The sequence below is a fragment of the Cavia porcellus genome, unplaced genomic scaffold (genome assembly GCF_034190915.1).
Source record: "Cavia porcellus strain 051 isolate PalLab524CR breed Dunkin Hartley unplaced genomic scaffold, mCavPor4.1 scaffold_25, whole genome shotgun sequence".
NCBI lineage: Eukaryota > Metazoa > Chordata > Mammalia > Rodentia > Caviidae > Cavia > Cavia porcellus.
This window is the reverse complement of record NW_026947508.1, coordinates 51,444,689-51,472,052: the sequence shown is the minus strand read 5'-3', so window position 1 is coordinate 51,472,052 and position 27,364 is coordinate 51,444,689. Positions and strand designations below refer to the sequence as shown.

At 39.0% G+C, this 27,364-nt stretch overlaps 1 protein-coding gene across 1 annotated transcript in view; it reads left to right on the top strand.

Moving 5' to 3' along the window:
- Positions 1–27,364, top strand: part of Fyb2 (FYN binding protein 2) — a 101,623-nt gene that overhangs the window by 39,412 nt on the left and 34,847 nt on the right. The window contains exons 5-8 of the mRNA XM_013146244.3: positions 16,978–17,078; positions 23,933–23,967; positions 26,119–26,150; positions 27,063–27,165. Coding sequence (XP_013001698.2) covers positions 16,978–17,078; positions 23,933–23,967; positions 26,119–26,150; positions 27,063–27,165 — 271 coding nt within the window. The remainder of the gene's footprint in view (positions 1–16,977; positions 17,079–23,932; positions 23,968–26,118; positions 26,151–27,062; positions 27,166–27,364) is intronic.

Genomic DNA, 27,364 nt, shown 5'->3' with positions numbered 1-27,364 from the left:
GATGGTGATTTGAGGTGACATGAGCCCCTCCAACTGCATCTCCTCAGAGCCAGCTCTGAGTGAGGGCTTTTCCTCTTCACCAACATCAGCCCCTCCGTGCTGCTCCAGGAGCTGTGACAAAAGAGCCTGAGACCAGGAATCTGGGTAGCCACGCACACAGCCTTGCTTTTACATTAGGGAAAGGCAGTTCACCCCACGACGCTCAGGAGGCCAGCATCAGTGTTCCCACTCTGTAGATGAGAAATCAGGTGTCAGGAGGGTTTCTGGTCTTGCCCTAACATGCGGGATTCTACAAAGCTTGTTTCTGATGCCGACCCAGATTAGAGATTTAAAGGACATGATCCTATCTCAGGCAGAATTTTCCTACTGTTCAGGGCTTTTGGAGGTGTCTGTTTGCTGAACACTCCATGAGAGAAGCGACCATTTGCATTTTTCCTAGAACTGTAGCACACAGTGGGCATACAAAGGAAGCTATGGAATGGCGAAATGATGTGCCATAATTGAGGAGAGAGATGGGTGAGCTGAATGATGTCACCCTACATTAACCATGATGTAAATACAGACAGACTCTGTTATTGTCTAGTTTGCCTTGGCTTGCATATCCCATATCATGTCCTAATATCAACACTAAACAATCACCAGAGCCTGAGTTCCGCATATACCCTGGGAGTCATGTGAAGGCCACTGCCAGGTGAAGACAGGGACTCAGAATCCTTCCCTCTCATCTCAGACTCTGCTCCAAGTGATACTACCAAGAAACTTGTCCTTACGTTTTTAGTTTTTGTAAACTAAAACCTCACCTGTGAACTTGTTACTTTTCAAGTTAAATGTGTTAATTAAGCTAATTGTCAAGAACTTCACATCTATTTGAATTTTAGAATAAAAATTTTCAAGCCCTGACCACTCTCCCAGGGCTGAGAGGGTCCTTCTGCCTGCTCACTCTCCAGGCTTCCCTCCTAACCCCCTCTCGGTCACTCACTGTCTTCAGCCCCTGACTGATCTGTCAGCTGCAACTCCAACCCAGCATGCTTTCAGGGCAGACAGAAATGCCAGCCTTCTCTGCATGCAGAATGGGCTCTTCCACATCACCACCTGCTGCCTCCTCCTCACTAGGCAGCGTCCAAATGCTTTTATTTACTAGTTCATTCAATATTATTGAGCCCCCAACTCTGTCCTGGCCATTTTTCAAACACACACAGACTCTACTTTAATAGAATAGGCATTTTAGTTGGCTAGAGAGACAAGATAACCAAGTAGCAATCAGATACAATACGTGCTTAGATGTCAACCTCCTGCCTGTGGTTTGTCTAACACGACACCATCTATTCCATGTGTCGCCCTGCTGCTTTGTTTTTCTACTACTCATTAATGTTTCAAATGACAAATTCACCTTATTTGTTTTCTGTATTATTCCAGGCCTTAAGAGTCCTTAAGGGTCTGCAAATCCTGTCTACATTTACTTTTATATTCTAGAGCATGCCTCACAAGGAGGAAGAGCTCAGTAAAAGAAAATCTAATGATGTGGCATCACCTGCCTGTTCATTCAGGAGTTTCCAGTCCAGCTGGGGCATCTCTAACCTACAGTGAGCCAAAATCTGAAAATTTTTGAACACTGACATGATGCCTATGAAGTTTCAGATATTAGAGCATTTCTGACTTGAATGATCAGAGTAGGGACACTCAGCAAGTAAAATCTGTGCAAATATTCCACCATCTAAAAAACTGTAATCTGAAACAGCTGTCCCAGACATCTGGGACAAGTGATACTCTGTACTCCCTGCACATCAGGGGAGGCGGATGTGAATAAGAAAACCAGTTGCTACCTGGGGACACTATGTAGGCACTGAGAACTGAGAGTGAGTACCGCAAGATGCCAGAACAGCAGAGATAAGGTGAGACTAATTTTTTTTTTAAATTTTATTTAAGGAGAAAAAGAAAAAAAAAACAGAAAAAGGGTACAAGTTATACAGAATTTCAGATAAAATAAACAGTAAGAAATCACTAGTTGATAGATTACATATTGTCATCTTAGAAATAGTTGCTCACGTTACAAAATTAAAGCATATAAAGTGGACATTCAAACACTGAGACTGCAAACAGTTCTGTTCAACATGGAAATGGTATAATATTTATAATTAGTTGCATCAAAACTCAGTAATATGGTTATCTATCTTATACACTTAAATATACATGCAGTTATACCCTTTAGAGCACTTTCCTTTCCTTTCTTTTGTATAATGACAATTACACATTTTGGGTTTTATTACTCCCACAGTTCTTATTACTTTTTTTGAAGAGAGTAAAACCAAATGTGACATAACAAAACAGAGTCAGTCAAATCAAAAGGATGGACATAAAACATAATGTAAAAACAGAATACAAGGTGATCAACAATGGTTGCCATAATGCCTCTTACTATCTTAAAAAGAATTGCCTATATCATCAGTTATAATAAAATTGAGCAAAACAGTAAAGAACAAAACCAATAAAACCAAAACATTGGAGACATTACAGGACTTCAAAAGAAGATAACAGTCAACCAGAATGGGCATCATAACGAATCTTATTGTCTTCACAGTTGTTGCCTATACTTTCGAACTTGGTACTATCAAGCAAAACAGAATAGAGGAAAATTAGTCAAAACAAGATGGTGATAGCAATACAGGGTTTCAAATCAAGTTAATAGGAAATCAAAGTGGGTTACTATAATATATCCTGCTATTTTTTATTTTTCCCTTAATTAAAAAGATAAACATAAAAAAGGAGATTGAGATAAAAGAGGGCATAACAACAAAACAGTGTAGGGCAAAACATAACCATTTAAGCAAAATAGTGTTAGGTGAAACTAATTTTAAAAGTAATAAATAATTCCAGGACTGTGGCCATGACACACTGGCATAAAGCAGAGTCTCGTGCTATATGGAAGTGGCAGGAGGGTGGATGTTTGGAAGAGGTGAGTGGAGAAGGGCTTGATTGAAGGAGACAAAGGTGAGATGTGGTGGGCGAAAAGGAGCAGGGTGTGCAGAAAGCTGCCCAGGAAGCTCTCAGAGTCCTCAGGTTGGGAGAGAGCACCCTCGGGAATGAGAGCATAGAGGAGAGGAGCTTACTGCCACTTTACTATCATTAGAATTCATGGGCAGTCTTAGACCTGACAAGGTCTAAAGTATATTTTTAGGTTATCCTACCTGCTATCTGGGAAAGGTATATGGAAGGGCCAGAGAAAATTAGGTCCTCCTAATAAGGATTTTAAAGTAAAAATGGAATCCAGGAGTTTGTGAAGAGATTGTTGATGAGGTTACTGTAAACAGAGGAGCTGCAAGTACAGAAGTGTAGAGGCAGGAACCTTCCTGTTTGTCAGAACTACAGGTGATCTAGTGTGAACAGAATGCGCTGGGCAGGCTGTGTACGGGAGAGCATGGGGCCTCTGAGACTGGTTCAGTGGGTGTTTGCTGAAGAACAGATACCCAGGAAAATCATCCAGTCCCGTTCTGTTATTTTCCAGTTTCTGGGAACATTCTGTCCGTACATTCTTTATCAGCATGGAAATGGTCTAATATTTCTAATCAGTTTTATCATTAAAGTTTAAGGGAGTGACACTTGAAAATCTGATGTTCCTGGGTAAGTGTTTTAAGTGGTTAAGAAATAGATTTTGGGATCAGAGAGCCTTGACCTCAAGCTTTGAGTGCCATTCATTGGCCATATGACATTAGGAAAATGATTTAGTATCACTGAACACTGCATTTCTTCACATGGGAAATAGAAACAGATCTTTGAAATCAAATCCTATTAAGTACCCAGAAAGCACCATAGGCAGACAGAGTGTTATTATAAGGGCTGAGCTAATTACCTATGAAGACTGGAATGAGCACCTATAATTCTGCAAAGTGGAATCAGCGATACAGACAGTTGAGAAGTGGCAGCTATCTCAGTTTGGTTTCTAGCCACAGGGACAACCTTTCTCCATCCCTGTCCCATGCTCTGGGCAGCAGATGGGCAGCCAGGAGCCCGGGCACCACGCTGAAACCTGGCACCAGCTCAGATGGCTTCCTCACTTCCCTCACTGTAAGACAACATGGGTGAGGAATCACGACTCCTCAAAGTTGATACTCTGAAAGTTGGAATGCAGCTTAAGGTTTGGTCTAGTAACTGAAATGAGCACTTGCAGTGGTTTTATTTCAACATTGCATAAGGAGAAGGCAGGGTGTTCTTTGAAAGTCCGTGAAGGTCCCTACTGGGTCCAGCAGTCCCATCTGAACTGCACATTACAGGTTACATCATGCTTTTTGCATGTAGGTGACAGTGTCAGGCACAGAAGAGAAGACTGACCCCCCGCCCCAGGTTTACCATACAAATAACTAATGCATAGGAAAGCAGGTCTGTGAAAATGTCAGATCAGTTTCAAAAAAGCTTTATAATACCACCCAAAATCCTCTCATAAGTTCCTTGCCTTTATTATCCTCCAGTGTTTTGTTATTTTCCATTTGCAGTTTTCCTTTGCTTCTGGAACGACCTGTAGTGCAAAGGAAATCACAACAGGAATCAGGGGTCTTTTTTCCAGGCTCAACGGCCACTTTGTAGCAGAGCCATGCTGGGCAGGTTACCCAGCACCTCCAAGCCTCAGTTTCTTCACTCGGCCACAGACAAGGTGAATTTGATAGCATATATAAAGTTACCCTGAGTATAGTTTATTCAAAGACTCAATATGAGCCTTTGAATTAGTATGAGACTGCTGAGACAGGCTCATTGCTTTAGACAGAATACCTGACACCCAAAATTAGAGCAGGAAATTTTCATTTATCTTACAATTTGTAGGGGTTTCAGGCCATACTCTGCTGGCTACAAGGCAGGGTGGTGTGGCACAGCAGCAGCTGTTCATGGTAGCTGCAAACAGCAAGAATAACCAGGGCAAAAGGGGAAAAAAACATACCTTCTTCCCTCCTTATATTGTATGCCGGCTCTGCCTCTGGGCAGGTGCAGCACTCACATCACCGATCCTAGTGCTAGATAATGAACCAATCACAAACACTAGATTCATCCATCTCCATGACTGCAAGAAGCTTGAGTGGCCGCCTAGACACAAACCATAACACATGGTGATACTCCCCTACAGTTTCAGCTACTCAGGAGGCTGAAGCAGGAGAATAACTTGGGCTCAGGAATTTGAGGCTAGCCTTGGCAACACAATGAGACCCTGTTTCAAATAAACAAACATAAAAAAGAGTGACTTAATTGAAAGAAAAGCCGCAGAGCTTTTTTACTTTTGCATCTGGAGCCAACATAGTGGTCCTGAGCTACAAAGTGAGCCCAGCGCCAGCTTGAACTGCATAGCAAGATCCTGCTTCAAAAAGACCAAAAAAAGAAGTCTAATTCTTCATTGGTGAATCCAAAGGAATTTCCTAGGGTGGAGGTGCTTGAGGAAAGCATCCTGCAGGAAGTAATTATTAGAAATAGGAATTTGTCTAGTTTGGGACTTGGGCTAGTTGAGAACTCAGGGTCTCCTTTTTGATGACACATCTTCCTTTGTCATCAAGATCTACAGAAAGTCACAAAGAACAAAGGTTGCTAAGCTGTTCCAGTCCTTCCTGTCTCCAAAATGCATGGCCCACAGGAACCACAAGTGTGGGGAACTGATTTGCAGCCTGGTCTCCTTCCTGCTACAGTAACCATGAAAGTACACTGAAAAGTTGGGCCAGCAAGTCCCAGACTTCCTGTGGAATCCAACTCTTTTCTTTCTACAGCTTCCTGCAGGGGGGCCGTTTGACTCATCTCCTGGCCTGCATCATAGAACCAAACCCAACTTCACCTGTCAGGCGTTGTCCATGAGATAACTTGGGTATGTCCAGCCAGAGTCCTCAGAGTGGCCCTCAGAGGAAGTTAAGAGTCTGAATGACTGCCTAAGGTCACACATGCCAGGAGGCTCACAGCACAAACTGAGATTCAGGGTTAGGCACATGCAAACTCTCAAAGAGCAGTTACTCCTGTGACTAGCGTTTTGACTGAGTCAATGACCAGATCTTTAAACTGATCCACTTCTCCACAGTGTGCAGCTGACCAATCTGGCATTATCCTGCCAGGATAGTCGGGGTGCTGCAGCCACCTCTCAAGGCTGGCCCAGAGGTAGACCCCATAGGAGAACAGACCAGGAGAGGAAGCACTCAAGCACACTTCAGCAGTGAGACCCTACTTGTTCAGACATTTCTTCGATGATGGGATCCCAAGGTCCACATGGAATTAGGAAATTTCTGGTTTTGTACACCATCTTTAACACTCACATTGCAGTGATGCAACTATTGTTGATTCCTGAGCAAAAATAATATTCAGTATCTTAAGAACCACTGAAATTTTAGGATGTACTATGCAAATCACCAGAGGTTTTTGATGGGGAAATATGAAAAGGTATCACCCTGAGGCTGTCATAAAAGAACTTTTCAAACAAAGATAGCACATCATACTTTTATGGAATGCTGTATACAAAAGGCAAATCCGTCACTCAATACCCACAGTGTATTGTGGAGTAGATTTTATTATTACCATTTGGTAGAGTGGGAGATGGAGGATGCAAGTATTTACCCAGTACTTTGTAAATTGAAAGAACTTGAATTCCAATTCAGATCTGTTGGAACCATACTCGGGTCTGGCAGCAAGTGCGTGCTGCCTCCCAATAACTCTCTAGGTATTTTTTTTTAATGTGGAAATAAAGAAATTAAAGCAGAAATAAATTTAAATCACAGAGTTATTTCTTCTATGCAACCCAAGTTCTTTATATTGATCCACATTGTATAAAATCAAGATGGATCTCAGGCTTAGCCTTAATGAGCTAGAAAAAAGTAAGATATTCTCAGACAGCAAAGAAGAAGAAGGTTTAAATATACATACAATATCATTTTTCCTTTCTAACAGTAACCTTTTTCCCTTTTGGGGCCTGCCTCTCTGTGAAGACAATTTATGTGAAAGTTCCCTTTTGGTAAGAAAAACATTTGGTTGTAATTCTTTCTTTATGACCATGTGAAGGAAGATATTTAGTCATTTCTGACAAAAGCAGTACAAGAAATTGATTAGACATCTTCTTTCAATTCTTCCACAAATTGTTTCTTATTAATAAAGTTAATTTACCATAGACTCGATGAGGTTGTTAGGCCATTAGAGCAAGAGATACATGGCATAGCCTATAATTTAGGAAAGTTTCTCTCAATTACTTCATGCAGAGAGAGAGGAAAAAGTGTGAAGGGAATAGTTACTGAAGCATTAAAATTCATAATTTTTCCTTTCCAGAAAATGAACTATTTTCTATATCTCTTAAAATATTACAGAGAATGTATACAAGGAACAGAAGAAGACAGGGAAAGGAGGGAAAAAATTGGGTAGACCATGCTCGGGATGATACATGGGGAGACTGCCCATCTTTACATTTGCTCTGATAGCGTCTATGTGAACCAGCATATAAATGGGAAAATCAGGACGAGTCCCCAAATACAAAGGCCTCTTTTATGCGTAGGCAATGGGGTGATAGACAACTGCTTCCTCTCTGGACCGGTCATGGGTGGGGTAATGCAGCTGCTATTTTCCACTGCTTATGGGTTCAGTTGGGGCACCCCTTTTTTCACTCCACAGTTGTTTCACCCTATAAGCACCAACTTATATTATGAAATTAGTAGTGTGTCTGGCTAGTGATTAATCATACTTGAACTATAAAATGTTAAAAATAGTCTTTTAAATTTTTGTATATATGACATCTAAATTTTTTCTGCCATTTTTTCCTGCAAAGCAAGTTTCATACTCCATGTTGGTGCATATAAGTCTAGATAATTCATTAAATAGCCATGTTATGTTTCATCAACTGAACCTAAAACAATTGATGTGTACTCTTACTGAGAGGCATTTAGGTTGTTTTAAATTTTCACCATTTCAAATAATGCTGCCAGTAATCATTCTTCTAGGTTTCTAGGTAAATATAAGAAAGTTTTCCAAGACTACTTATTTGGAAGTAGGATTGCTAAATAACTGTAAACAACTGTGATCTTACTGGAAACTAAAAATTATCCACCAAAATGATTGTGCCAGGTCTTACTCACAAAGCAGTATAAAGATTTCCTGTTTCTGTTTTCTTGACAAATGAGGTATTACTTTCCAACTATCACCTTGCTAATCTGATAGGTGTGAACTAAACTTTCTTGATATCCATTTCCTTGTTTACTGCAAATTTAGATATTCTGTTTTACTGTTGTATAATATATACCATGTAGTTCTGTCCAGTGTTTCATGGTTCCTGAAGTTCTCAGTTGAGTTTATTAACCTTTTGTTGCATTTGACCATTAAGTATATTCATTGAAGATTGAAGCCTAACTCTTTGGGATGTTTTTATGTCTATTAAAATTATCTGTTTTTCTTCTGCTATTAAAAGTGTGATTAATTACAATGGTATATCATCTGATATTGTACCATCCTTGAAGATGGAATAAATTTCAGTTCTTGAGTTATTTTTAATATGAATTAATTCATTTTTCCAGGATTTTACTTAGTGGATTTTGCTAAAGTCTCTTGAGATTGGGCTATATTTTTCTTATATTGTTTAATCACTTTGTGGTTTTCATAAAAAATTATATTATTCTCTTTTTTACTTAAGAGAAAAAGACACAGAAAAGAAAAACAAAAACAAAAGAGATAAACAATAACAAAACCAAAACAATAACAGTATAGGTTTACAAAACAAGATGATAGAAATTTGACAATGGTTGTAATATTGCATACTGTTACCTTCAAAAGGGTTGCTTAGATTAGCAGATATCGACATGCAAAGTTGATCTAATCATGAGTATTAACTGTTCTTTTCCAAGAACTAATACAGTTAGTAGTATAGTCATTTTAGCTATCTTATGTATATATACACAAGTGTCTTTTTCCTTTTCCCTTTCTTCTTTCCTCCTTTCCCCTATCTCAGTTACTGTTTCTCTTTGAGTAGTTTCTTACCTTTACGGACTATTTATTGTAGATATTAGATTATATATACTTTTTCAGTTTGTTACACTAGGGAGACAATATGGTATTTACACATGCAAGTTTGATTTATTTCACTTAGAGTATAGTCTCAAGTCACATCCATTTACCTATAAAGGTCTCAGTGCAATCTTTCTTGATAGCTTGGTAGTACTCCATTGTATAGAAATACCACATCTTTTTTATCCATTCCTCAATTGATGGGCACTTGGGTCATTTCCAAGATCTGGCTGTTAAAAACTGTTCTGCTATAAATATTGGTGCACATATATCACTGTGGTATGATGTTTTCAGTTCTTCTAGGAAAATGCCCAGAAGCAGGATGGCTGGGTCAAATGGAATCTCTAGTCCTAGCTTTCTGAGGAATCTCCATGCTGATTTCCACAGTGATTCTACCAGTCTACATTCCCATCAACAATGGAAAAGAGTTCTTTTTTCCCCCAACAAATGCCTCTCCAGCATTTGTTACTGGTTGCTTTCTTGATCCTGGCCATTCTTTCTGGAGTGAGATAGAATCTCAGTGTTGTTTTAATTTGCATTTCTCTAATGACCATAGATGTTGAATATTTTCTCATATATTTATTTGCCATTTGTATTTCTTCATCTGAAAAGTGTGTATTCATCTCAGATGCCCATTTTTGGATTGGGCCCTTGAGTGTGGGGGCCTGATTTTTTTTAAATTCTTTATATATCTTAGATTGAAGTCCACTGACAGTTGGCCAATGTCTTTTCCCAATTTGTGGGTTTTCTTTTCACTCTGTTAGAGATTTCTTTTGACATGCAAAACATTTTTAATAAAATTAGATTCCAATTATTGATTCTGGGAAGTATTTCCCATGCAATTTGATTTTTGTTCATCAACTCTGCCTGTTCTTACATTGTCAAGATTTCTACCTATTTTGTCTTCCAGCAGATTTAATGTTTCTGTTTTAGTATTTAGATATTTGATCCATTTTGACTTTAGTTCAGTGCATGATGATAGACCTAGATCTAGTGTTAAGCATATGGAGAGCCAGTTTTTCTAGCAGCATTTATTAAAGAGGCTATCTTCTTTCCAATGAACATGTTTGGCCCCTTTGTCAAAGATGAGGTAGATGAGTGTGTTTTTAGCTGTGGCTCTATCTTCTAATCTAGTCCATTGATCTTCAGGTCTATTTTGACTCTAACACTATGCTGACTTTGTCACAGAAGCTTTGTAATATAATTTCATGTCTGAGATTATAATCCCTCCTGTTTACCTTTGTTGCCCAGAATTGCCTTTGCTATTCTAGGTCTCTTCTGGTTCCAGATGAATGTTAGGGATGCTTTATCTAAATCTGTGAGGTTGCAAGTGGTATTTTGATTGGAATTGCATTAAATCTGTATAACAGTTTTGGGAAAATAGCCGTTTTCACAATGTTTATTCTTCCTATCCTGAGTAAGGAATGTCTTTTCATTTTCTGAAATCTTCTTCTATTTCCTTTTTCGGAGTAATGTAATTTTCAATGTATAGATCTTTTACTTCCTTTGTTAGATTGATTCCTAAGTATTTAATTTTTTTGGATGCTATAGTGAAGGGTGTGGGTTCCTTTATTTCTCTCTCAGCGAGTTTGTTTTTTATGTACAAGAATGTTATTGAGGGTCGGGGATTTAGCTCAGTGGTTTAAGCACTCGCCTGGTAGGCATGAGGTCATGAGTGTGATCCCCGGTACAAAAAAAAAAAAAAAAAAAGCTATGGGTTTTTGAATGTTGACCTTGTATCCAGCTACATTACTGAATTTGATTATTACATTTAAAGTCTTTCAATGGAGTTTTGGGGGTCTTCTATATAGAGGGTCATATCATCTGTAAATAATGATAATTTAACTTCTTCCTTTCCTATCCTTATTCCTTTTATTTCTCTCTTGTCTAATTGCTCTGGCTAATGTTTCCAGAACTATATTGGACAGGAGTGGTGATAATAGGCATCCTTGTCCTGTTCTTGATTTTTAGGTTGAAAATTTCAAATTTTTGTCTATTTAGTAAGATGATGGCTGTTAGTTTATAATATATGGCCTTTATCAGATTGAGGTAGAGATCACCTATTCTGATTTTCTTTAGGGTTTTTTTTATCATGCATAAGTGTTGGATTTAGTCAAAAGATTTTTCTTTATCTATTGAGATGATTGTGTGATTCTTGTACTTGGCTCTGTTGCTATGGTGTATTACATTTATTGATTTATATATGTTTAATCATCCCTGCATTCCTGGGAAGAATCCCACTTGATCATGGTGTATAATCTTCTTGATGACTTGTTGCCACTATTTTATTGAGGAGTTTTGCATCTATGTTTATTAGAGAGATTGTCCTGTAATTCTCTCTCTCTCTCTCTTTTTTTTTTTTTTTTTTTGGTTGAGTCTTTTTTCTGGTTTGAATATTAGGGTGATACTTGCTTCCAGAAATGAGTTAGGGAGAACTACTTCCCTTTCAATTTCCTTGAAGAGGTTAAGGTGTGTTGGCATTAAGTCTTTTCTAAATTTCTTGTAGAAGTCAGCAGTGAATCCACCAGGACTTGGGCTTTTCTTGGTTGGTAAAATTCTAATTACATTTTCAACTTCATTAACTGAAATTGGGTTATTCAGAAGTTTTATGTCTTCTTGATTCACCTTTGGTAATTCATAATGTTTCTAGGAATCTGTCAGTTTCTTCTGTGTTATCAGATCTATGTCAGTAGAGATTTTCGAAGTAGGTATTGATGATCTTATTTCCAAAGGGTCTGTAGTGATTTCACCCTTTTTATTTCTTATTGCATGGTTTTAAGGTTTTTTTTCTTTCCTCTTTTTGATAAGGTTGGCTAAAGGTTTATCAATTTTATTTATTCTTTCAAATAACCAACTCTTTGATGCATAAATTCTTTGTACTGTTTTCTTAGTTTAATTTGCATTAATTTCTGCTCCAATCTTTATAATTTCCTCCTTTTTTTGGGCTTTGGGCTTGATTTGTTCTTCTTTTTCTAGAAGTTTGAAGTGCAGCATTAGGTTGTTTATTTGTGTTTGTTCCATTTTCCTGATGTGGGAATTTAGTGCTATAAATTTGCCTATGAGGACTGCTTTCATTGTGTCCCACAGGGTCCAGTAATTTGTATTTGCATTTTCATTCAATTGTAAATATTGTTTAATTTCTTCTCTAATTTCTTCTGTAACCCAATGGTTGTTTTAGGAGAGTATAATTTAATTCCCATCTGTTTATGGGATTCTTATAGGGTTTTATATCATTCATTTCCAATTTTATTGTGCTATGGTCAGATAATATGCATAGGATTATTTCAGTTCATTTGCATTTACTTAATCAAGTTCTGTTGGCTAGTATATGATCTACTTTAGAGAATAACCTATGTGAAGCTAAGAAGAATGTGTATTCTGATGTTGTTGGTTGAAACACTTGGTACACATCTACTAGGTCCATTTGTTCACAAGTTTGATTCAGTTCTGTTGTATCTTTGCTGATTTTTTGTTTGGTTGATCTGTCTCTTTCTGACAATGGGGTGTTAAGATCCCCCATTATAACTGTACTATTGTTTTTTTTTTCTTGTTTATTAAGATTTACATAGTCTTACATAGTTGAGTGCCTCATATTTGGTGCATATATATATTTATGATGGTTATTTCTTCCTCTTTTTCCCTAACAACTATGTAGTGACCTTCTTTATCTCTTTTGATCATTCTTGGTTTGAAGTTCACATTGTCTACAAACAGAATAGCTGCTCCTGCTTTTTTCTGGCTTCCTGTTGCATGAAGTATTGTTTTCCATCCTTCAACTTTTAGTGTATGAATTTCCTTTTGAGTTAAATGTGTCTCTTATACACAGTGTATTATTGGATTTTGTTCTTAATTCACTCTGCCAGTCTGTTTCTTTTTATTGGTGTGCTTAGACTATTTACATTGATGGATATAACTGATATGTACTGACTTATCCTTGTCATGTTATCTTTCTGTTGTTAGCTTTCTATTTTTTCTGTTTAATCGTTTACCCTGCTGAGTAGTTTCCTTCTGCTACTGTTCTTAGGATTTATAGTTATCTTTGTGTCTTTCTAGAGTGTCTTTCAGTACTCTTTGTAGTGTTGGTTTGATGGTCATGAATTTCTTTAGTTGTGCTTTATTGTGGAAGTATCTTATTTTTCTATCAATTTTCAAAGATAGTTTTGCAAGGCACATCAATCTGGGTTGAAAGCTGTTTTCTTTCAGGACCTGAAATACTTCACTCGAAGCTCTTCTTGACTTGAACATTTATGTTGAGAAGTCTGCCATGATTCTGATAGGCTTTCCTTCATAGGTGATCTGTTTCTTTTCTCTGACGGCTTTTAGTATTCTGTTCTTGTGCTGAATTTCCAATACCTTAATTATTATATGTGTGGGTAATATATAATTATTTTTTTGATCATGGTTAACTGGGGTTCTGTGTGCATCACTTATCTGTATACCAGATTCTCTTCCCATGTTTGGAAAAGTTTCTGCTATTATTTTGTAAATGGTCTTCATATGTCATATGTGTTGACCCTTGCTTTTTCAATGACACCTATCAATCTTAAATTGTTGCTATTTGCAGCAGTTGAATTGTTATTTCCTGGTTCCTTGTTATTTTTAAGAAATCTTTTCCTTCATGATCATAAGCTTTCATCCTTTGTTCAAGGTCTAACAGTCTATCCTCAGCTTCATTCCAGCGATTTTGCCAGCTTTCAATTGAATTTTTAATTTCCTGAATATCCCTTTGAATCTGTTTCATGCACTCTAATTCTGTCTTATATTGTTCATTCAAGGTTTCCATCATTTTCTTATGTTCTTCTATTTTTTTAAATCTAGATCTTCTTTAGATACACACAGCATTTCTCTCATAATGTCTATAATTTCTTTTTTTTTTTACCTGAAAGATAATTTCTGATCTGATTTCCTCTATGACTTCATGGAGTTGTTTCTTTACTTCAGTTGCTATCATTTCAGAAAGTTCAGTTGTGTGATTTCCAGAGTCTTCCATTTCGCCATCTCTTGGGTTTGTTCTCAATGGGCTGAAGGACTGAGTCTGCGTCTTACTGTTTCATTTTGTTTTTTTTCCTCTCAGACCCTTGCAGCTGGCCAGGCACCCTCCCAGTGGATTGCACTGGAATGCTGCACTGGGCAGAGCTCTTATCCTCTAATATCCCTGGGCCTCGCCAAGGTATAGTACCCCCAAACTATAGCACTGGAGCCTTGTGTTCTGTGAGGTTGGCCAGAGCTTGGATACTCCATGCATCTAGTAGGGCCATGCCTCCAAAGTGTGGTTCCAGGGCCTTGCATCTGGGAATTCAGAGCCTCTAAACCAAGCAGCTAGCCTGAGTGCACCTCTGGAATATGTTGCTGGTACCTTGCTCCTATAATTCTCCTTCAGTGAATAGTTCTTCTCTTTTTCTGTTCTCAGAACATGATTAAATAAAACCTTCCTATAAAACCATTTGTTGGAAAGCAAAAGTAGAGGTGGTCTGAGGGTAAAGGCAGGCTAAGTGAGGAGTGGAAATGCTCAGTATCATTGATTCAAGCCCTTTGCTGATTTATTGGCTGAGTAGGATTTTTGTTTGTTTCTTCCTCTATCAATGTGGTAAGTTTATATTTCTATATAAATTTGCCAATTTTCCCTAAATTTTCAAAATTTATTGGCAGAAAACTGATTATAATATTTTCTTAGTTTTATGAAAAACTAAAACTGACTCTTAATTTTGTCTCCTGATATTTGATGTGTTTGTACTCTATATATATACTTGCCCATTTTCCCTGTGGGTCCTGCCAATGTCTGAAGCAATATTAATATATCTACTGTAGTTTTACTTTGATAGTATTTGGTTTGGGTTCCTTTTTCCATTCATTTATGTGGGATCTTTGGTTTTGGCTATATTTTAGCAACATAAGCTGGATTTTTAAACCCTTCAGATATAGTTCAGTTTGTTTGAAGTAGGTTAATTCTATGTGCATTTATTAAAATTTTTATCTGTTTTAGACTTATTACCATTATAATTCATGCAGTCTTTGTACTTGTATTTTTCTTCCTTTTAAACTTAAGCTTTTCCACTGAATATCCCACAGCTCAGAAGTTAAATGTTCTATTTCTATGCTTTTTAGTCCTTACAGCTAATTGTTGGCCTCCATAGATAACAAAGCCTAATGATAATCAAAATCTGTCCTGCTCCTAAATCCAAAATACTGAGCATGATTTCCATAGCTCTCTGCCATTACCTTCCACGTAATTATTGAATAATTTAATTCTATCATAGTTGCAAACTTGCCCAGATTATTAATTTTTACAGTCAACATTTATTTAGATTTTCAGTAGCTTTATAAGTTTCCTTGTTCTTCATTGTTCTCTACACCCTCTTTCATTACTTGTTCAGAGTCTTTTGGCCAAAATACATCATCCTAGTGCATTTCAGCCAAGACGCACACATAATAAATGCATGTGCTTACACTGCACGCACATCTTTGCTTCTCCCTCACTCTTGGATGGCAATTCAGCTGGAACAGAAATTTATATTGATAGCTTCTCTTTTGCAGTGTGTTTGAGAAAAGTGTTTCCTGCTAACGAGTAGTCTACTGCCAGTCTGCTTTCCACCCTTAGTAGATAAAGTATCTTTTCTCTCACATAGCTTTTGCAATCTGAGCTGTATTAATTTATTACAAGCTATATGTGTGGATTTACTATTTTCCACTATTGAAGCTGCATCAATAGGGAAATTCTGTTCTTTTCAATTTTTGAGAAGCTTTGGCTATTGTCACTTGGACACTGAGCCCTTTCACTGTTTGCTCTTGTCTCTCGGCGCCCTGGCACAGGCACACTGGGCTTCTATAGTCCACACCCCACCTTCACCTCTCTTTTAATATTTCCTGTCCTTTAATTTTTCTCTGCTGCCACTCTGACTGATTTCCTCAGATTAAATTAATTTAGTAGTTCTTTCTGGTGCTGTGTTTGGTCTTCATTCCAGCCTCCGTAGTAATTTCATTTCAAGAACTAAATTTATGCTTTTCAAGATTCCTTTTTTCCGTCCCTTAGCCTACAAGTTCTTTCTTGACAGTCTCTTGTTTTTACCTCATAGTATTTATTACTCCCTGCATTTCACTGAACACTAAAACACATTTATTTTAAATTCACTTTCACATTACTCTATTATTCAGTTTCCCTACGAGCTGCCCTCTGACCATGCCTTGATGCCTCCTCATCTCCTTTTGCATAGTTTAGGTCTTAACTCTAAGCTGGGTTTAAGATAGGAACTGTTTCCTTTGAAAACCTAGAGGAAGCATCTTTATGAAATTATTTCAGATTTACCTTAAAAGGAAGATTTGAACTTCAAGTGCCAGCTTGGGCTTTCCATCTCTGGAATACACAGATCAAATGAACTTGGACCCCACTTTTGCACTTGATGCTGGGCTTTGAGGTGCATTTCTTGTTGCTGACCCTCTGCTGGCCACAGTCACAGAAAATAAGCCCTGTCCTGTTCACCCTGGGAGAAGGAGCAGGGATTTTCTGAGCGTGTCTTACAGCTAGAGCAGCACTGCTTAACTCTGGACTCCATGCCGATCTCTCAGTTATAGCCTCGCCTTCAGAGGAGGCCCTGACTCTGACACACTTCCTGACTCTGACACTAAATCCCATGAGGTCATTACACTTTGCCTTAGCTGGCCTCAGTTTCCCCTGCAGACCCTTAGCAGCCTCCACTTGCTTCTCTTTGTTGTAGGTTTCTTTGTTATGTCTGGAACCAGAGGGTTTTACTGTACTGATTTCTCCATGAGCTATGTAAGCGTCACACGATATTTGCACTGTTCTGGCTCACCTGGGAAGCCCGTGTGTCTAGGGGAGCGGGAGGTATGCCTTCCACATCTGCTTAGGAGACCATATGGGCCAAGCGTACGTTACTGCTTTAAGGAGGAAAAAAATACAAAGAACTTTAAAGTGTGCTTAAAGAAATGTTTTACTTTAAGTAACCTTTTTCTCTCCATGATTCTCAGTGCTGAATTTGAAGAACCACATAATTATGAGGCAACAATTTCATATCTGAGACACTCTGGCAACTCCATTAACCTGTGCACTGCAGAAGAAATTGCTGATTGTAAGTCTGCTAAGCCAATTAAAATTGTAGCCTTGCGTAGAATAAAAATGTGTCCAAAATGGTATTTTTCCCTCCAGCTAACCATAAGTTTATAAAAGTCACAGTCATTCTGTTATACCATCTCATTTCTATTTTTTCCTATGTCTAGTGTCTTAGAAATATAAATAAGCTGGGCATCAATGCTATTCATGACTCCTCTTCCTACCGTTTCCACTCTTTATTTTCTCTGTACCCATCAACTGGGCTGCTTTGCCTTTTGTAGATACATAGAAGGAAAAAAATCAAGATATGGTGATTCATTTTTCTTCTTTCTCCTCCCATAGAAACTTCATCTCCTTTCCCCTGGTATTTTTCTTGAAGTCCCTGGTTCCTCAGTGTGTGACAAGGGAGATAACAGACCACAATAATTAGATGCCTGTGTCCAATCTGGATAGTAGCCGGGAGTTTAATGGGCCCGAGTGCCAGCTTGGAGTTTACCCTTCTTGCCTCTGGTATTGATGGCAGTGCGTGGGCCTCTTTGTGAAAAAGGAAACTCCCTCAGGTAAAAAGATGAATCAGGGACCAAGAACATCTCTGCGGGTTTCAGGGTCTTTGTTCTGCCCATGAAGCACCAGTTCTCTGGCAAGTCCATGAACATTAGAGCTGTAATAAACACATGTGTTGGTTGAGCCTGAACTCTGGAGTGGGCTCTGCATCAGGTCCTGGGTACTTCTTCCTACTAGTAGAGCAGTTTTATTACTCTGCAGTCAGGCAGGAAACTGAGGACTGGGAGGTTCAGAAGTCATACAAATATACATGGTCCTCATTTAATGACCTAGTCCTGTTCCTACAGCTAGATCATTAAATGAATTGGTTGCTAAATGGAGAAATGTGCCAAGGATTTAGCTCAGTGGCATAAGCACCTGCCTGGTGAGCATGACGTCACGAGTTTGATCCCTACTACCAAAAAAAAAAAAAAAAAAAAAAAAAACCTACATGGAGAAATGTATATAGTATGTGCATTATAATACTCCAAACAAATGGTCAAAGGAAACTCTAACTTGCCAAGTTTACTTTTATGTTCAGAACTCTTCCATGCAGTACTGTGATGCATAGCAGAACATAAAACTACAGTACTATACTATGATCAGCAAAAGTTACAGTACGTACTAAAGAAGCCCCCATGAGGCCACATTGCTGCTGGCCTTTTTGCCTTGTAAGTTTCATCAGGGTGTCAGTCCAGTCATCAGACAGAGAGTCCTTAAGAGAGGAAGGTCTGTAAGATGTGGCAGAGCAGTAAGTGAAACAGGCTTTATCTGCCTCCAAAGTCCATCGTTTTCCCACAGTTTTGTGCTGCTTTTCACCCAGGGAAGTGGTGTAGAAGGAAGGTTAAAGAGAGGGCATCCAGTCTAGCTGTTATTACAAGAAGCTCACAGTTCTAGGAAAGGAAGTCATCCTCCTAGGAATACACACTTAAGCAGTTCCTCAGTTCAGAATGAGGACCATCGTTCCTGTAAAACTATAGATTGATTATCAGTGCATTTGAGGTTATTCAGAAAGGTCAGGTAGATTCTGGCTCTCTGCTCTGTCTTTTCTCCTGCCAACGTGAAACAAAAAATAAACGTATATGGTAAATAAAAAAGAAAGTTTATTGAAATTTCTAGCTCCTAGCCCAGCAAATAAGTCGGAGAATTACTAGAAAATTTCATCTCTCCTGGACAGGGTAAAGACTAGATTCTTTCATATGGTTTATAAAATAGTAGCTATAAGTAAAGTGACCCCAGTCCTTAACAAAGCAATGATGCCCAGGGATAGGGTACCTGATCCCAGCTTTTGAGCAGGGCTTTTTACATTTTTAACATTCACACAGGTATCCTGGGGATCCTGTCAGAATATCGATTCTGGTTCAGTGGCTTTGGCGTATGGCTGGGAGTCCAGACTTCTAGCAGATACTGTGGGTCTATAGAACACCTACCTGGACATGAACACTGTGTCCCATTGGGCCAGAGTCTAACTGCTACCTTTCTTCAAGGTACAGGCTCCCAGGGCCAAGGGGGTGCTTGGTCACAGCTTGCATCCTCCTCTCTGAGACTTGTAAGACACCCCAGGCCCAGAATCCTATGGAGGGCATTCCAAAATCTCCCTAAATTCTTCCAATGCCTGACTGGGCCTCAGGGAAAGCTCTTGTGGGGTTGGGGGGGGGGTGGCAGTGAGGATGGGGTTTCCCGTGAAGCAAGGGGAAACAGGGTCAAATGTGGGAAGCTGGACCTGAATTATTCTCTCCAAGTCACAAGTTCTAAAAAGTGGGTATTCCAGGGGCACCATTTTGGATACCCAAATAAGGAATCCTTAACCCAGGCCACTGCTTAGTCTTTCCTTGAAGGATCCTTGTACTTAAAAGACAGTGCTGCTGAAGAGGTGACTCTGCGGTATGTCCCGCCCTTTCCCTGCCTTTCTCCACAGGCCCAAGAGGAAGCTCCCTACAGGAAAATAAAGGACACAGGCTGCTCCCAGCTGTTCTAGAAGAACAAAAATTTGAAGGGGCTTAATGGCCACTAAGCCTGCCTTATAAGAAATACTCATGGGAGTTCTTCAAGATGAAAAAAAATAATACTAATTAGTACCATTGAAACACAGAAAAGCATAAAACCCACTGGCAAAAGTAAGCACAGCTAATTCAGAATCCTCTAATACTGTAACTATAGGGTATAAATCACTTTTATTGTTAATGTGGAGATTAATATGATATAGGAGAAAATAAAACTCTCAACTTGTTAGATGTGAGATGTGTCAAGTGCATGTCCCTGGAATTGAAGAAAAAATTTTAAAGGATATCTACAATAAAAAGGCAAAAGTAACAATAGATTCTATAATTTGATAAGGGGCTTGCAATATAAAAAGACGTAAATTGTGACAACAAAAACTCAAACTGTGGGGCAGTTAATGAAATGGAAGTTTTTTGTGGTCACTCATGTAAAATGATATGGAAATTCTTCAAAAAGTGTAAAATAATGACTGTATCCTCCAGTAACCCCACATCTGGGTATAAGCCCAAAGGAAATGAGATCTGTGTGTGGACAAGATATTGCATTCGCATGCTCATTCAGCATTATTCACGGCAGGCAAAGTCTGGCTCCACCTAAGTGTCTCTCAGCTGACAAACAGATCAAGTTAGTGCAGGACAGATTCATGGTGCAGCGCTGCTCAGCCTTAGAAAAGGCAGGAAATCCTGTCACTCTCCACAGTGTACATGAACCTGGAGGGTACTATGTTCAGTAAATTAAGCCAGGCATAAAAAGACCAATACTGCATTATCCTCACTTATCTATGAAATTTACAGTCACTTTCCTGGAAGCAGAAAGTAAAATAGTAATTACCAAGAGCTGAGGCATGGGCAGCTTGGGGAGAGAGTCAGAGGGAATAAAACGTCAGTTAAGAGAAGTTCAGATATTCTAATAAACAACATAGTGACTATAACAACATTATGTTGTATGCTTCAAAATTGGTGAGAGAGAATTTCAAATGTTCGCACCATAAAATACAAGCATGTGATGTAGTATGTATGTTAAATAGTTCAATTAGGCAATTCTACAAAGTATACATACATCAAAGCATCATACTGTGTACCATAAATATATATATATATATATATATTTTTTTTTCTTGTCAACCAAAAGGGTTTTTAAAGAAAAAAGTTTCAAATTACTAATCTAAGATACTGTATCTAGAATAAAAAAAAACAAGAGCAAAATAAACTCAAAGCAGATATAAGGAAAGAAATAACCAAACAGAAATAAGTGAAATTGAAACCAGAAGCACAGCAGAGAAAAATCAATGAAACCAAAAGTTTGTTCTCAGTAAAGATCATTTAAACTGACAAACCCGACAACAAAGATACAGATTAATAATATCAAGTGTGAAATGATGATATCATCAGACCCTGAAGATATTCAAATGATAATAAGGAAATATTACAAAGAACTGCATACATAATTTGGATAACTAACATGAAAAGGTACAGTTCTTTAAAGAGCACAGAACACCATAATTTATCCAAAATAAACAGTAATATCAATAGCCCTGTAATTTTCAAGAAAAACTGAATTCATAATTTTAGAAGTCCCCCCCCCCAATAATCTTTAATTCCAGGTTATTCACTAGAAAATGTTACCATGCATTTAAAGAATTAAAACCAATTGCACATTTCTTTCAAAAAAAATGGAAGAGGAAGAAATGCTGCTTCATTCCTACTACGAAGTTAGCATTATACTACTACTAAAGCCAGACAAAAATATTATAAAAAAAAGAAAACCTTATATCAGTAGCCTTCCTAAGATGGTCATAAAAATCCTTAACAGCCAATAGAATTCAGCACCATGTAAAAGGAATTATCCACCATTACAAAATGCAGCTTATTGGAGAGATGTGAATCTGATTCAGTGTTCAAAAGCAATCTGAAATCAACTGCATCAATAGACTAAACAATCATACAACATATACAGAAAAAGCATTGGTCAAAATTCTGCACCCTTCCATGATATAAAAATTCTTAGAAAAATTAGAAGAGCATTAACTTCCACATCTTGATAAGCACATTTACAAAAAAATCATATGCTATACATGATACTTACTGATAAATACTGAAATCCTTCCCCCAACTGGGAACAAGGCCTTTTACCATTCACTTTCAGCATGGTGCTGAGAGGTTAGTCAGCAAAATCAGGCAAAGGGAAAGAAAAGGCATATTGATCAAAATAAAGGAAACAACCTTTATTTGCAGTGACGTGATTGGCCAGGTAGAAATTCCTAAGCGATATGCAAACAAAACTAAACCCCTCCCCAGGCTCTCCTATAGCTGGTGGGTTCAGCAGCTACAGGATACACTTGTGTTTTTATGTACTAGCGAGGAATGCCATGGACACTAAAATGAAAAATGTCTTTTATAGTCTCTCAAAAAAATAGATAAGTACTAAGCTCAAATGTAAAAGTCTTATATGCTAAAAACTATAAAATTCAGATGAAATAAAAAAATTTAAGTGAGTAGATAGAATTACCATGTATATGGAGTAAAAGACTCAACACCATTAAAATTAACAGTAAAAACATCAACTCTTTTGAATGATATAAAGATCCAAGGCAATTCCTATACAAATCTCAGCAAGATGTTTTGTAGACATGAACAAGATCATCCTAAAGTGCACATGGAAAAGCAAAGGAACCAAAATATCTAAAAATGATTTTGAAAAGTAAAGAGCAGGAAGCATTAGTCTCCTGGTTCCAACACTTTCATCCACAGTAATCCAGATTCTGTGGTAGGTAGTGGGGTGATAGAGAACAGTGGGAAGGCCTGAGGACCCGGACACAGACCTGTGCACATCAGCCAAACTGATTTTTTTCTTTACAAAGATGCAGATCCGTTCAACAGAGGAAATGCAGCCTTTTAAGTATAATGTCAGAGACATAGTATAAGGGTAACTTAGAAAAATAAAGCTTGACCTAATTCTCACACCTTACACAAAAGTTCAAATTATTTACCTCCCTCAAGTGGCCAGAAGAAAGAAATGAGATCATCATTTGTTTTATTTTTTTTTAATGCACAGATAGGTAAATAAATCTGGGAAGGAAGCAAGAGATTGTCATTTATAAAAATTGGGAAACAAGTGTATACCAGGAATGGGGCACATTATATCATAAATAGGTGTCTTTGAAAGTATGAGTGGCTAAACAAAGCTTTCAAAGCAAAGAGTGGCAGGATAAAGTGTTTGAATTAAGCCAGGGGAAAGCAGGGACACAGTTCAGTGGTAGAGAGTTTGGGATTTCACAAGTGAGAGAAGAGGAGAGAAAGAGGAAAAATCAGTAAAGTAAAAGTGTATAGTTACCCAAAGCAAAACACATGCTATTAATCGTCTTTGAAGGATTTCAGGTTTGTGTGTCAATAATCATGCATTAATAGTCCCTAAGAAAAACCTAGGATTTCATTAATTTTATCAATTAATTGTATGTTAAGAATAAAAACTTAAAAATGAATCAATTGCTTTGTCAGTTTTCTGAGCAAAATTTTGAGGACCCAATCAGCAAAAGAGAGAGAAAAAAAGTCCCGCTTATTGTATATACAAATTCATTAACAATAGGGAAGAATCTTTTATAGAAAACTTCTCCTTAAAAAAAGAATCCAAGAAAGCCATTTTATGGAGAACAGTATCTGATGCTTTTCTAAGTATATTTCTAACACCCTACCTTTTAATTTTCCTGCTTTTACTTCTGAAAAGCAGGTACCAAGTGGCCCATTTTCACAGATAAGGAAACTGAGGCTCCAAGGAACCAAGTAATTTGTCTGAAAGAAGTAGGAGGAATGAAATTCAAACCTACATTTGTTAATAATTGAGATAGTGATCATGTCACAAAATAAAATCCTCAGGACTACGACAAAAAGCAGGCGCTGTCTGAGCTGGGGTCAGTGGGCCTCTTTTCAAGTTGTGCTCAGGGACAAAACATTTCAGGGTGTGACACGGGATTCATTCTGTGAAATCAGACTTAGACTTTTGTTCCCCTTTTCTCTTTCCTTTCAAGCTTGTCTTCTATATGTTATCACTAAATATCAATGCTTTCTTTTAAGTATGGAATACGTTATCTGTTATAAACCAGGAAACTTCACCTGGTTTTATATGCTTTCACTGACTATAAAGTCCATGCTAGGAATCCTGCAGAGGCTTAAACCAGACCAGTGACCCTATGACTCCCCACTCTGAGAGTGGGCGCTCCCTGAAGCAGAGCTTTGAAGGCGGGGGTGCTGAGCTCTTATCTTGTGGAAGTGCCGTGCTGGGTTGTGGGGAGTGGATGACACAGTATTGAAATAATTTTTTTGTTTATTTCAGCAACTTACGAAGTTGGAATTGAAGAACTCCAAAAGGTATTTTTTCTTCTCTCCACAGCAGTGTTGGAACTAAAAGAAGTGTACAGGTCTGGGGTTTTTTTGAGCAAGGAACAGCCTTTTTTTTCCCAGAGTCCTTGCTATGATTCTGAATCCTGCGCCTGTGATGTGAGACCTGGCAGATGTGCAGTGAGAGAGTAGCCGGCCTGATTTGCTTCTGTCCCTTTATCTATGGCAGCCAATGCCAACTGGCCTTTAATAATTATCCCTTCACAGGGAAAGGTCCGTGGCTCAGTGCACATTTGTGAATCACGGGAAAATGACACAGCCTTGAAGGCAGGCTTTCGTGGCAGCTGCTGAGTGCAGGCCCAGAGGGGTGGGGGGTGGGGGGATAGTGCAACAATTTGCTTGGGGCCCAAGCAGAGTCACTGCTCGCCTTGATCATAGCGCCTGGTTGTGTGATCCCAGATCCCCATTTCCTTACTTGAAAAAGAGAAACCATCCAGGACTCCTGTGAGGATAAAGCCAAGGCAAACCTAAGGTGTACACAGGTACATATTCTGCTAGTATGCGCCTGGAACAGGGGGTCTCTGTACATGGAGAATTCTCCATGGGGACAGCAAACATCAATCTTGGTACTCTATCTGCAGCAGTAAATGCTTAATAAATAAGGGGGCCAATGCTCACTTCACGCACCTGCTGGAAGCACCGGTCAAAGTGGAGGCACTGAGCACCATACCTGCTCACAATGGGCACCTGCCTAGTATTTTCATGGGGCAGTTAAGTTCTACCCTGTCCACTGGGTGCCTTTAGTTTAGCTCCTTTATCTCTGCTTCAGTTTTCTTGTGTGTGCTGCTGAGGACTGCTCATTTGTGAGCATGTTTTGTAAAAGGAAAATAAATATTGTTCTTATTAATGGCAATATAAAAAAAGTCTTCTAAAACGCTTTATCTATTTGGTGATCAATAAACAAGAAGCTGCTCAGTACAAGTGAACTGTCCAGATGACCCAGTCTTCTCTCCTTTTCAAATCAAAAAGCATAAAAGTATCCTTGATTTTTATATATTGTGACCGCCAATAATCTTTTACATTTATCTCTGCATTTCATGGCAGTGTGAGTAGAATCTGATTTTCTCCTTTCTCAATAACTTGGCGTATTCCCGAATGTCAGACTGCGTGGACATGGCATGTGCTCTTCCCTGATGATCCCAGGCCCTCTTAGAGAGCTAGTTGCCTTCATACCACTTGCAGATGTGGTTTCTGAGATGTTCTTTCCTGGCAGTCATCCTGTCTGGCTTATGGCCATCTCTGTGTGCAGCAGTGCTTCTCTTCAGGTCAAGCGTGCCCCATCCTTGTTGCATGCTGGGCACTTGTACACACAGGAAGTACAGAGTCTGCACAGGACCCTGAGAACTGGCGTTGCTGTGTCCATGTAAGGGGAGCTGAGGGCTCAGAGGAGTGAAGTATCCCAAAGGGAACTCAGCAGGATATTAGACAGGGCCATTGGGCTTGTCGTTCCACAAAGGCTGCGTCTCATGTGCTAGAATTATGTGTCACATAAGAGCCAGTTCTGCATGAGGGCCTGGAGCTCTCTCCTCCAAGATCTGTGAGTAGATGAGCTCTCATTGCTAGGTTTTGCAGCAGATTTTTAAAGTTTATCTTGTGCTTTCTTCAGAGCATTTGACTAGATGTTAAATAATTAATGGCATTGGATAGTGACCCCTGGACTTGTGGAGGGATAATCACTTGTGATCCCCGGGGTGTCGCTTCAATGGGAAAATCCAGATGGTGTGGAGCTCAGTTTCGGTCACAGGGTACATGATCAGGAAGGGAGAGATCCCACCAACTCTGCCTTCTGAAACATTGCTCAGACATATTCCCTCACACGATATAGACGTTCCTTATTCCACGTGTGTTCTTAGGAAGGCATGCAGAGAGCAGTTTATTTCCCTAAGCAAAACCATGCATTTCCTCAGACACACACTATAACTTCAGAAATGCTTCTTTATTTTGTGATTGTCCTCCAGCTCCACAATTAGCCATTCCTAGAACTTCTGCGGTCACCCTTGCCTGCATGCTGAGAGCTCACCTCTGGCCTGTTGGTCCAGTCTCCTAATGATTGTAACCAAACAGCTGAGCCTGATTAGGGAGATTCATAAAAAGAATTACACTTTTCCTCTTTACTTTCAGCCTTGGAAGAGTTTTCACCATCAAGAACTTGGGTGAGTTTTATTTTCAAGAAGGAAAGCATTTTCAGGCATGGTAGTGTCTGCCTATAATCTCAACACTTGGGAGGCTGAGGCAAAAAGATCTCTGTGAGTTTGAGGCCAGCCTGGGCTACATAATGAGTTCAAGGAGAAACTGCACTCCATAATGAGATCTTGCCTAAAAAATAAGGTGGGGGAGCATTAGTCTGGCCATGACCCTCTCAGGGCTGAACCAGTGTCCACTGTGCATTGCATCAATTACATTTCCAGTGCCTGAGCTAGTCCAGTTTCTCCATACCCTGCAGGTGCCTGATGCGGAGCGGTCACTCGGTCACCCCACCCCACCGTCCTCTCTGATCTCCTCCTGGCCCAAGCTGGGCTCACTTAGCAAATGCTAGCTCGTAAGGCAAAGAGGAGAAATGAAAGCTCTGGTTCTAATACCGCACAGAAGGACAAAGCGTTAGAGTAACAGGGACAGTGTGCATGGCTGCCTGGGACAATCAGGGATGGAGTCTCAGAAGTAGGATGCTCTAGGCAGAAGGGTCTCATTGGTCAGCAATTTAAGACTCAGAAGGTATATCCAGAAATAATTAGCTAATAGAAAAGGAGACTTGCCCAAAGAAGACAGTGGGTTTGGGTGACTATAAGGAATTTAGAATCAAGCAAAAGTGGCGGGAAGGAGCACAGAGACGGGGTTGGAAAGAAAGATAGGGCTTAAAAGTTTTCAAGCAGGAGTTGACGCTCCAGCATTGATTGAAGTAGGCTTTCCATATGATTAATCTGGTCCTGATCTCTTATCTTAAAAATGAAAAGGAAAAGATTTGTATCTATTAACAGTCATTTTCTCATTCATGTCACTTAGGACTGAGCAGTGCACCATCTAAACACTAGTTTTCACTTTTTCCTTGGCATCTCTTCATATTTTAGCCCTAACCGTGAAGATAAGGATAAACACACGCAGGAAAAAGAGCCACATGAAATGGAACATCAAAAATCAGAACAGAATCCACATTCAAAGAATCCTTTCAAGGTATCAGTGTTCCAGGGTTTTTGGTCAAATGGCATAGTGCAGATGTGTGACAGCGTTTGTCAGGTTGACATTTTCAAGACTAAGATAAGCAGCTCTCCAGGGAGATGGTGGAGCATGCAGTGGGTGCTGGGTGTATCACCGAGGTTACAAATGTGCAGAATCACTGAGCTACAGCTGCTGGCTTTCCTCTTATTTCTCA